Below are 12,287 nucleotides of genomic sequence, written 5' to 3'. Positions count from 1 at the left end.
TGCCATGTAACAAATTACCCCAGAATTTAGGAGCTTAAAGCCACAGACACGCATTACCTCAGTTTTTGTGGGTCAGGAATCCACAGCTGGCTTATCTAGGTTGCAAACAAGATGTCAGCTGAGGCTGTGGACATCCAAAAGCTGACTGGGGCTGGGGGGGTCCACTTCTGAGATAAATCACACATATGGCTGTTGGCAAAAGGCCTTAGTTCCTCACTAGCTGTTGGCAGGAAACCTCAGTTCCTTGCCATGTGGGCCTCTCCACTAGGGCTGCTTGAGTGTCTTCATGGCTTGTCAGCTAACTTTCCCAGAACAAATGATTCAAGAGTGAGAGCAAGGAGAAGCCCACAATATCTTCTATGACCTAGTCTTGAAAATGACACTGTCACTTCTGCTATATATTCTATTTGTCAGAAGTGAGTCACTATGTCCATCGCACATTTAAGGAGAGGGGAATTTGAGGCGGTCTCTTAAATAATTTGTGGAAATTTTTGGAAACCACTACAATTAAATGGAGTAGTCAAGAGAAAGGTAATATTTGAGCAAAGACTCAAAGGAGGTGAGGGAATTAGACACGCTGATACGGGGTGAGGGAGCAGATAGTTCTGCCAGAGGGGAGACCTGGAGCTGTCGCGGCAGGAGCTTACCTGGCATGCTGGTAAAGAAGAAAGAGAGAGTGACACTAGGAGGAAACTAGTGGCACTGCCACACTTCTTTCCTCCATTACTAGCTGTGTGACCTTGGGCAAGTCACTTCTCTGTGAAATGGGAATGATAGTAACTACTCACAGGTTGATTATGAGGTTTAAATAAAATGCTACATGTAGGGACTTCCCTGGCAGTGCAGTCGATAAGACTCCGCACCCCCAATACAGGGCGCCTGGCTTCCATCCCTGGTTTGGGAACTAGATCTTGCACGCATGACGCAACTAAGAAGCCCTGGAGCCGCAACAAAGGAGCCCATCTGCCACAACTAAGACCCGGCACAACCAAATAAATAAATAAATATATTTTTTAAAATACTACACGTAAGGCATCCAGCTCATGTCTGGTACACAGTAAACACTCAGTAAATATTAGCTACTACTATTCTTGTTATGACCTCGTGCAGTAGCCTCTTTCTCGTCACCTGATCATCTAGTACAGTGCTGCAAGTCACCCTCTAGGGGCTCTTGGCGGACGTGGCCCTTAGGGTATCTGTAGAAATATCTCCCCTGTTCTACAGTCTTGAGGAAAAGCTGCAGAAGAGATGAACTTTGCCTGCCAGTCAAAGCCTGGAGCTCAGGTCTCAGAGCAGCCTCCGGGGTTAAATGCCAAGTCTGCCAAGCTGCTTGGCGGGGTTGAGGACCCTGCTCAGCCAGGGACTGGGGAGCCAGCTCAGAGGTTCTAGAGCGAGGTCTTCCCTAGGTACCACTCCTGAGCCCTCCAGTCTCAGGCAATCTTTGCCTCGGGTGCTAGAAATGGGGCTGTCCGCAAGAGTAAAACCCAAAAGTTCTTGCCAACCAGAACCTGGGGTCTTTGAAACAAGTTGAAGCCACTTGGGGTGGATCTTTCTATAACTCCTCAAGAAGAAGGACTGGACACAAGGAAGAAGAGGAAAGAATTGCATTCTCACTTGGTGACACAAGATGGTCCCTAGGAGCTACTAGTTCCTTCTACTGGTGACCAGTGACCAGTGCCCAAGTGGGTCAAGGATTAATGTGGCCCTGTCAACTCATGCCAGGTAGACTCAAGGGCTTTTCCCCCTGCTCCACACCATGGGCTCATGAAGACATGGCTTGGGGTAAAAGCAGCTTGGATCAGTGGGGACTGCCCTGCTCCAGGACTACAAATGTCCCTTCCAGCCCCTGTTCCACCACACACACCTTGTGACCTTGGCCAACTTCCTGCGTTATTTTCTGTGCTTCAGTTTTCTTCTTTGTCAAAAAAGATAATAATTTTCACTCTGCCTAATCTATTCATTCAATGAATTATTAAGTCCCTCCTATGCGCCAAGCACCATTCTAATGCCTTAGAAATACGGTGCAGAAAAAGAGATGCAAGGCCTCTGCTCTCAGGGAGAGGGAGAGAGTCTTTGAAATAATGCCAAGTGGTGGTAGGTGCTGAAAAGAAGAGCAGAACAGGGTGAGGAAACAGAGTGGGATAGAGGTGGTCAGGGAAGGTCCCTCTGAGGGGGGACATTTAGAAGGAGATCAGAACCAAGGGAAGGAGTGAATCATGTGGATGTCTGAGGGAACAGCATCCTAGGCAGAGGGAACAGCATGAGACCCGAGAGATGACTGTGCCTGGGCGGTCCAAGCAGAGCAAGGAAGCAATTCATGGAAATGCTAGAAAGAAACCAGGTTCAACCAGTGCAGCGCTTTCACAGCATAAATTAGATCACGTCGTTCCCCTGCCAAAGTCCCTACAGGGCCTAACGGGGCCCTTTCAAGGCCTCACGTGGTCTTCTTCCCTCGGACCTCTTTGACATCCCCCACCCCAAGCTTCCTCTGCTCCAGCCACCCTCCCTCCTGGCTGTGGCTCACACCTGCCTCCAGGATTTACCCTAACTCATGGGTTCAGAATCACCTGCAGGGCAGATTAAAATGCAGGTGACTGGGCCCCAGCCATTTCTGATTCAGGTCTGGGGTAGGGCCCCAGATGTGCATTTCTAACAAGGTCCCTGGTGATGCTGATGCCTCAGTCCCTGGTACTACAGCTTTAGCAGTACACTCCAGTTGTCCCCTCTGCTGGGACCAGTTTGCCCCAGACACCGCGTGGCTACTGCCCTCTCCTCCTCCAAGTCTTTGCTCAAACCTTGTGGTCTCAGTGAGGCCCACCCTGACCATTCTGTGCAGTACTGCACACTGCCCCCCTGTACCCCCAATCTCCTCCCTAATCTGTTTTTCCTTTTTTCCATAGTGTCTACCACTTTCTAACATGTGAATAACTATTTTACTTAGTTTGATGTTAACTATATGTCCCCAGGTACCCAAGAGTGGTTCTAACCCAGACCCCATGAACCCCTGAGGACCCCCTGGATCCTCCAGGGATCAGCTAACTGCCAAATTTCTATGCAATAGTTTGTGACCACGATGTCTGTAGTGCTAACCTAAAACAATAAAACAGCCAGTCATTTTACCAGCAAAACAGGTTTATTCAGGAGCAGCAAAGAATTGTAACTTCGGACGTACAACTATGGTGAAACCACACACAAGTCCAGGTAAAGCAATGGAGAGGAAACTCTTTTATAGAGGAGGAGGAAAGTTGGAAGTGTTGTTATAAACAAAAAATCCATTGGAGGAAACTAGGAGTTTGAAGTATAGCGACTTTTCACTGGCTGACTTGTGACAGTCTCTCATTGGCTGAGCTGTTACCAGGCGAGGAGAAAAATCTTTCTTCCTCTACTGGAAAGTAGCGTCACTTCCTGCTGGAGATGCAAGGTAGGTCTCTTCCTGTTAGGATCTGTATTGATGCCCCAGTGGCACCTTTGTGAGAGCTCCCGCTTCTGGGCTCCCAACTCCATTTCAGTGAGGTTTCCTTCTATTAATTTTCAGTCAGTAGCTTTCATTAGATTCTCAAAGACTTACTTGATCCCCAAAGCTTGAAAACCTCTTGTAGATCAATATCTGGCATAGAATACATGCTCAGTAATACTTGTTGACTAAATTAAAGACCTTTTAAAACATTATTCACACACACACACACCACATTTTTTTGAAAAAGGAAAACTGTTCAGTGGCACATTGGCTCCCAAATGTTGGTGTCCTTAGACAACTATGTCAGAATGACAGGGTTGCTTTGTAAAAATACAAATTTATGATTCAAAATACTCTCAGAGAGTCTGAGTCAGGGGTTTGGGTGGGGCCAGAAATTCAGTATTTTTCAAAGCCTCCTGCTTCCCTCCCACCTCCACCCCTCCGGGTGAGTCTGAGGTGCAGCCAGGTTTAGGAATTTCTGTGTGAAATCTTTACTGGAGAGGGACTCAGGAGACTCAGTTCCCATGTGCAGCTTTTACACTTTGCAAAAAATGTCATCACACCCGTGGTCACTTGTGACCTTCTCACAAGCTCTCAGGTGACACGGCAGGGACTACAATCTCCCTTTCACTGAGTAGAAAGCTGAGGCCCTGGGGAACCAAGTGACATCCCCTCGTGACACCCAACGGTCATACTGCCTGTGGGTGGTAGAGATACAATTAGAACTTGGGCCCCTGGACTCTCACTCTAGGCTTCTCCCCTCTGCACAAACTGGATATACCCAGGTTCCAGGAAATCCCAAGGACACTACCAGGGGAGGAGAGCCAGAGAAGGGAGGGGCAGAGTGGCAAACACGTGGAGGGTACAGTTCAGGAAGTTGTCTTTTGGCCACCAGGAAAGACTCCAGCTGCTCTAAGGACACAGGCATTCACATGCTAACTCTGCTTGTGTATGACCCCAAGACACTCACTTTCCCTTTTATGTGCCTCAGTCTCCTTATCTGCAAAATGGGGCTGATAATCCATGCCCTGCCTCCAGGAAGATGCTTGTAGAATATATAGCACTCTAACACCCAAGTTATAACTATTCTTATCAAGGGAAGGTGCAACATCCCCCACTCGGAAGATCTCTAGGGACAGAAGTAAACCCAGCCTTTCATTCATTTGAGGTACATTTTTGAGCACCTACCGTGCACCAGGCATTGTGCTGGACACTGTGCACGCATCACCTCATTTAACCCTCACCACAAGCCAGTGGGATTGTTGCTGTCGTTGTCCCGTTTTGCAGATGAAAAAACTGAAGCTCAGGGGAATGAGTTGCAATTCGTTCCATCATCTGTTCATTCATCCAACTTTTACTGAAAACCTGCTCTGGGCCAGGCTCTGGGCTACGTGCTGAGGACATGAAGATGAACAAGTCCTTCAGGAAACAAGCCCATAAATTACTTTAATAACAACTCAGTACATGCTTCCACAGACAAGGGAGTGGGAGCCGGAGGAGGAGCAACTGGCTCTCCTAGGATTACGGGGACGGGCAGCTGATCTTCCGCGGACCCTGCACCACCAAGGTGCCTGTGCCCTGTGTAGAGGTAGCAATCAAAAGGCCTGGGTTCGAGTCTCGCGTCTGTCAAGGCTTTACTGTGTATTCCCAGGAAACCCCTTCTGCCGCTGAGCCTTGCCAGTTTTCTTAATCTGGAAAATTAAGAGGTTAAGAGGTTGGGCTTGTGATCCTGCAGTTCTGGGGGCCTAAACCTCTGGCCCCCCTACTCCACCTCCTGGTCCGTGCAGGCTTGGCCCCAGTCAGCCCCAAGACTAAGCGTAGGGCAGCCAAGACCAGACCATTTGAAAAGCGCCAAACACCCCGCTCCCAGACAGAACTCAAAGCCGGAGGCGCGGCCTGAGGCCCAAAGGGCGGAGCTCTGACAGGGGCGGGGTTGAGGCCTCCTGGAGGTGCGGCGCGGCCCTCCCAGGAGGGTCTCACCAGCCAATGAGCGCCCAGGACCGGGGCAGCCCCGCCTCTGAATATAAGAGGGCGCCGAGGCCGGGGGCACGACGCGGAGGTCTAGCAGCCCGACTGTGTAGGTGTGCAGGGTCGTTTCAGCCCTGAGCTGGGGTGCACAAGAGCTCTGAGTTCGGTGTGTCCTGGGCTGCTCAGGAGCACGAGTCGGGTTCGGTTTTCCTTTGCCCGGCTGAAGTGCGGAGAAGGCAAGGGGCTCGGATCCCTCGCTGCAGAGAAACGGCTGGCCGGGACCCGGGGACGCCCACCCTGACCATCGGCCCGCCGCCGCCGCTGCCGGCAGTCGGCCCGCCGTCATGGCCGACCACCTGATGCTCGCCGAGGGCTACAGCCTGGTGCCGAGGCCGCCGCCTGCCGCGCCCGCCCATGGCCCTCACGCGCTTCGGACGCTGCAGCCCTACTCGGGCCCGGGCCTGGACAGTGGGTTGCGGCCGCGGGGGGCTCCGCTTGGCCCGCCGCCGCCTCCACCGGGGGCCCTGGCGTACGGGGCCTTCGGGCCGCCGCCTGCCTTCCAGCCCTTTCCGGCCGTGCCACCGCCGGCCGCTGGCAGCGCGCACCTGCAGCCCGTGGCGACGCTGTACCCGGGCCGCGCCACCGCGCCCTCCGGCGCCTCGGGAGGACCTCCGGGCCCGCAGCCGGTGCCAGGCGCCCCGGCCCCGCCACTGCCGCCGCCCGCGCACGCCCTGGGCGGCATGGACGCCGAACTCATCGACGAGGAGGCGCTGACGTCGCTGGAGCTGGAGCTCGGGCTGCACCGCGTGCGCGATCTGCCCGAGCTCTTCCTGGGCCAGAGCGAGTTCGACTGCTTCTCGGACTTGGGGTCGGCGCAGCCCGCCGGCTCGGTGAGCTGCTGAGCGAGGCCGGGCGCCTGCCTGCGTGCCCGAGAGAAGGAGGCGGGCCTTCCCGCCGGACTCCGCACCCAGCGCCTGGACCCCGCACGCACCCTCCGTGAGGGTGGAGGCAAAAGTTAGTGCACCAGAGCCGACGCCGGGCTGGGACGCCTGGCCTCGCTCCAGGCCCTGCCTCCTGCAGAATGACAGTTTGGGTTCATCTCTGCCCCGGAGCCTCAGCGGTAAAGTGAAGGGGACTGGACGCCCCCTTCCGGACTCCCAGTTCTTAGATTCTGTGTCCTCTCCTCTCGGACCCTCCCCCGCCCCAACCCCCAATCTGAGCCATCCCAGGCCCCTGCCTGATTCCCCCTTTCCTTGTGCAAACCACTGTGGTAACTGGGTGCCTGGAGCCGCCCACCTGCCAGGCCCCCACCCCGCTGCCTGGGCCCTGAGGTCGCTGGGCCTCCCGCCCTGGGGAGGGGCAGAATGTACAGCCCTCACCCCTGCGGAGTGGAGCAATACCCCATCTGACCTCCAGCACCACAATAAAACTGGGTCACTTTCCAGTCTGGTGTTTTCGTTTCCTTATAACTCCAGCTATATTTGGCTTCTAGAGTCCTGAGGCTGTTGGAGGCCCTGGGTGGGATGGAGGACACAGCCCCTGACAGTGGTCAGGAGAGGAAACTGACAGTTTCTTTCGAAAATATCTGTGAGTTGTGCAATTGTTATGTCATAATCTGGAAGGCAGAGGCTGCCGCCACTGCGTGGCAAGGTAACCCAAAGGCACCAAAGACGTACTTCCCGGCTCCTGGGAGGGGTGGGGGGAGCTTGGGGGTGCTGCCCTCACTGTTTGCTCAGCATGGAGGCTAGAGGGGAGCGGGGTGTACCTGAGGGTTCAGGTTCTGGCTTTGAACCAGAGCTCTCTCTCTTGTTCAAGACACCATCCATTGAGATTTCTGAAGCCATTTCCTCAGAGACAGATGGGCCCGGTCTTAGGTGGCTGTGAGGATCACATGCAGTGGGAGGCCTTTAGCACAGTGCAAGACACCCAGGCAGCCCTCAGTAAACGCTAATGATGATTACTCCACAATAATAATCATGCCCTCAAGGAGTCACAGTCCAAGTGGGAGTAGGGGGGACAGGCCTGGAGATCAACTCATCTTGGTACAAGAGCGGGATGAGGACAAAAAATAGGTAGGATGGCCCAGTGGGCAAACCCAGAGGAGGAAGTGGTTTCAGCTGGTGCAAGGGGTCAGGTCAGTTCAGGTTTCAGGGAGCCAGTGGTATTTGATGTGGTGAGAAGAGCCTTGAATGATGAGTACGTCTTTAGGACTTGGAGAAGATGGCATGCAAGTGGAGAGCCCACTCAAAGGCAGGGAGGCACACAAGTTCAGGGCCTGTACGGGAAGGCATGGGGTCTCTAGAAAGGTCTGTTGGCTTTACGGGGACTTTGGGAGGTAGGCACAGTGTCTGTTCTACAGACGAAGGATGTGGTGCTGGCCCAGACCTGGTAGCATGAGCTCTTGGCCACCCTCTGCTATTGCCTCTCTCTGGAAAGATCCCTAGGTGCTTCAGGGGTGTGGAAGAAAGGCAGGAAGAGAGGAATGGAAAGCATGGAGGAGAGGCTGAGGACCAGGGCAAAACAAGGCAGTGGGGCTGGAGAGGAGAGAATGAATTCCAGAGACTCTGTGGAGAGGAACATGGAGCTGTGACCTTCTGTGCCCCATGGTTGGCCTCACCCTCGTGCCGAGCTTGTTGGCATGCCTTTCCTCCGAGCCTGTGAGCTCACCCAGAGCACGCTGTCGGCACCAGCTCCCGAGCCACCAGGACAGGCGTGGAGTGGGCAACAGAGGTGTTTGGCCAATGAATGAAGGTCTCCCCTAGGATACTGGAGATATCCTCAAACAGGTTGGGGAGGAAGGGCAGAGAGGCTTCTGAGCAAGAACTGACCTGAGCTCTGGGCTTAGAACAGCCAGTGTTCGTTCCACTTTGCCCAAGATCCCAGGCCAGAGATAAAAACCAAAAGGTTGGATTGGGATGGGAGGGTCTGGCCCTGGTCTGGCCTCAGCTTCTCCACCGGTAAAATAGGGCTAATAACCCTGCCCTACTATCTCACAAGACAATAAGCCTCATAGTAAGTGGGGAGCAGATTCAGGGGTGGGATGAGAAGCAGTAGGTAAGCTCTGAAGTGCTCTCCATATGGAAGGGGTTACAATGGAAACCCAACACCCGCCTCTTCCTAGAATTGAGAAGAGTAGAAGAGGGAGTCCAGCTCCTGAGCTGTTTCCCACCCACCATCCCTCCCAGAGGGGCTGCTGACTAGTTGGACAGCAAACAGATGGACAGAGGAAAAGGCAAGTCTGGGGCAGCCCACCACCTGGATCCCCAAATCCCTGACACTTTGCAGGATTGTGACCCTCCCAGCTGGAGAGGAGGATGGAGTATCCATTCTGCCAGGAGGCTTGTGGTCTGATAGCCTCGGGGCCCATTTCCAGAAGCAGCTCCTACTAGCTGCCTGACCTCAAGTAAGTCACTTACCTTTTGAGTCTTGTTCTCCAACCAGCTTCCTGTGGTTCCAATAGGTACTTTTTACCTCTTACTGAGGTTACCTCTTAAAATAATCCATTGATCTCCCCATCACCCCATCCTGTGGATTTCATTCTCCTACCTGGGCTGGGTCTTTGGGGTTGGGCGTCAGGCTCCCCTCAGGGTTGGGAACTGAGTCATGGGACTGGCAAGACATTATTTCATCTTTTTTTTGTTTTGTTTTTTCCTTTTCATATCAAAGTTTCCCCAGGCTGAAGTTTGTTATTTTGAATCATCTTTTGGTTGACTGGATTTTATCAGCAAGTAGTTTTTTCCAGTTATGACTTCTCTCAAACTCATCTACAGAATGAGATGCTAATAGTACCTTCTCACAGAGCTGCAGTGGAGATTAAATTAGTTAATTCCCATAAAGTATTTAGAACAGTGTAGCTTGTAGTTTATCATCTCTGAGCCCTGGCTTTCTGGGGATACTTTATATTCGAGTCTTTAGAAAGGCTGTGTTGTAACCAGCTAGGAAGAGGGGTTACTCCAACAGTAACACTGTTGCTGGTTGCCTGTAGCCAACTCTGAGATGATGTTTAGCCTGCAAGAATTTTATTAGGGAAGGAAGGATCCAGAGCAGAAGCTAGCAAAGGAAGCTACGTGGCAGATCCAACAAGAGCCTTGGCCAACCCCACAGGGAGGTCTGGAGTTGGAAGGGCCTTTCAGAGTCCTCCCGACCGTTATACTCCTTTTTATTCCTGCCATCGGCAGTCATCAGATATGGCTGCCCAGGGAAGTGGGGTGACGGTGGGCAGGGCGGCTCTCCCCTGCCGGAGCCATCCCTGGGGGAGTTGTGGGCGGGTGAGGAGGGGAAGACCGTCTGCTGGCAGCACTCCCAGCAGCCCGGGGAACAATTTAAGGGAAGCAGGGACTGGACAGCACATCACAGTGTCCACCACAAGCACTGGAGGGGGAACTAGGATGAGGCGAGTGTCATAAGAGTGCCTCTTTAACTTTGTCTCTAGCAGCTTCGTTTGCCTCTTCCCAGTCCCAGACCTGACTAGCACCGTCCCTATTAGAAGCAAAAAAAAAAATCTTTTTAAGGAATATCGACCTTATAGGGTTGATGTGCCGAGAGTCCATATAATTACCTGGTACATAGTCGATTCTCAACAGAGAGCTGCCATCATCTCATCATCATCATCATCACCATCACCATCGTCATAGCCATCATTCCAGCTCAGCTCAGTGTTCAACAGTCATTTGCTGAGTAAATTAAACGAACAGTCTGAGCCTGGTCTTTTCCCAGGAAGCTTAGATTGTTTAGCTGATTACCGTAATCCCCTTGAATTCCTTAATCCTTCCTTGCCTAACTCTTTACGCCACCCCGCTGTTACAAGTGCTGGGTCAGGATTACGGCTGACTGTGGGACTAAGTCAGACTTACTGAGTGCCTACTGTGTGCAGGCATGATGGGATCTAGCAGCACACAGTAGGTGCTCTTTCTCTTCTAGCCCCTCCTTTAACTATCACCCAAGCCTGTGTATAGCACCGCTAGGTGGTTTTATTCCCATTCCAGAGGTCAGAAAATGGGCTCAGACTCCTCTAAGTCACACCCCAGTAAGTGCTGGGGTGAGCATGCCCACTCGCATCTACCCAGGGCTCTTTCCCTCCCCGGGCTGGGGCTGGCCAAGGACCTGAGCCTGAATGAAATAAGAGCAGAGTCCCAGACCCGGTGCTGCTACTTTGTGTCCATGCGATGCAGAAGTCACACTGAGCCTCTTTCAGCCTCAGCTTCTTGTTCTGTACAAGGGGGAGAATACGCCCACCCTCCGAGGTACGTGTGCAAGGATTCAAATGAGACTGGGTTTCTGAGAGCACATTGTACACAGTGAAGCGCTGCTTGGCTGGGGTGAGCTGGGGGTGAATAGCCATGACCTCTACCCTGCGGCTGGTCTGGAGACAGGAGACCTGCACACACTTTGGGACTTGAGATCTGGGCCAGCCTGGAGTGTGCGATGCAGAGACACACGCCGGGGCTTCTGGGTAAGTGCTGCCGAGCAACTAGGGATCTGGGAAGCCCTGAGAACTGGTGGTGATGAAAGGGTAAGGTGTGGGGCACCTTGTGGGGGGGACATCCAGGTAAAGACCCAGGCCCCACGTGTGCCCTGGCAGATGGAGGAAATAAAGGAAGCTACTCTCAGCTCAGTGTCCTCATCTGTCAGCTGGAGACACCACAGGCTCCCTGTGAGAAAGAATGAAGGTGATGTGAAGTGCCTGTCCCCATGAGCTGCTCAGATGGGAGCTGTTGCTGGGAAACATGACCACAGGGATGAGGACGAGAGAGCCTTGTCCCAGCCAGCCTCCAGCTACCTCCCCACCCTCCACTCCAGCCACCCAGGTTCTTGATACCCGACGTTCCTTATGCCTCCATACCTCGACCTATGCTGCTTCCTCAGCCAGAAATGCCCTCCCCAGGGCCTTTTCTGCCTGTGAAAGACTTGTTTCATCACATAGAAGGATTGGTGGGGAGTCTTTCTCCCTAGACTGTAAGGGTCTGAGGAATCAGAGCCTGATTCCCCTTCATCTCCACCTCCACCCCATGTGTGGCTCAGAGTGGGTATTAGGAAGTGCTGGAGTGAAGCCCTGAGCTGGGAGCTGGGCTGAAAGATGGCCCAGGGTTGGCATCTGAGTTAGCATTGTGAGTTCTGAGCTCTAGTCCCAGCTTAACCACGAACTTGTGACCTTGGGCATGTCATTTGAGCTCTCCAAGCTCTGTATGAAGAGGATTACATTCCTCTGCCCTCTTGCCTCGCAGGTGCTGGGAGGCGGTGAGGCTGGCCTGAGGGAGGAGGGCAAGGAAGTGCGATGCTTCCCTAGCATCGTGGTGGGGCAGCGGGCTTGAGGGGCACTCTCTCCTGCAGTCCTCACAACTCCGGGAGGCGGGTGTAGTTATTGGCTTCATTTTATTCTGCTGGGCTCATTCTAGGCAGCCGAGACTCAGAGAGGTTAAGCAACCTACTTAACAACACACAGGCAGTGCAATGGATGGACAGACACATGGTAAACCAGGCAGGGCTCTTGAGAAGACCCTCTTTTTTGTAGGATGGGAGGAGGTTGGATACCAATAAGCATGCAGTCCAGATACCCCTCAGGGAGGAGGAATGTGGCCAGGATGGGGCAGGGAGTCCTACACAGCGGATTAGACGGTGGTCTCCAGAGGGACTCACTCCTTCGCCTCTTTCTGGTGAGCAGCTCTGGCTTGGGGGCTCTGCCATAATTGGCACATCCGGCAGCAAGACTCCCCCTGGGCACCCCAGCTTACACTGGCTGCGGAATCTCAGATTCTGAGCCAATCATTGTTTGTTTGTTTTTAAAACAAACACCTTGTCTTTATTCAACAATATGCTGGAGGCAAAATACTTTTAAACAATTTTGAAAATGTAAAGTGAAAAG

At 53.0% G+C, this 12,287-nt stretch overlaps 1 protein-coding gene across 1 annotated transcript; it reads left to right on the top strand.

The window, feature by feature from the left end:
• The first annotated feature begins 5,529 nt into the window (after positions 1 to 5,529).
• On the top strand, positions 5,530 to 6,869 carry CITED4 (Cbp/p300 interacting transactivator with Glu/Asp rich carboxy-terminal domain 4). Its single transcript, XM_065894128.1, has one exon. The coding sequence runs from the start codon at positions 5,770 to 5,772 to the stop codon at positions 6,325 to 6,327; it is 558 nt and encodes a 185-aa protein (XP_065750200.1). The 5' UTR covers positions 5,530 to 5,769; the 3' UTR covers positions 6,328 to 6,869.
• The last annotated feature ends 5,418 nt before the right edge of the window (positions 6,870 to 12,287 follow it).

Source organism: Phocoena phocoena, chromosome 1 (genome assembly GCF_963924675.1).
Source record: "Phocoena phocoena chromosome 1, mPhoPho1.1, whole genome shotgun sequence".
NCBI lineage: Eukaryota > Metazoa > Chordata > Mammalia > Artiodactyla > Phocoenidae > Phocoena > Phocoena phocoena.
This window is presented reverse-complemented; position numbering and strand designations above follow the sequence as displayed.

Coding starts and splice junctions, on each gene's coding strand:
- CITED4 (XM_065894128.1), top strand. CDS start 5,770: ATGGCCGACCACCTGATGCTCGCCGAGGGCTACAGCCTGGTGCCGAGG.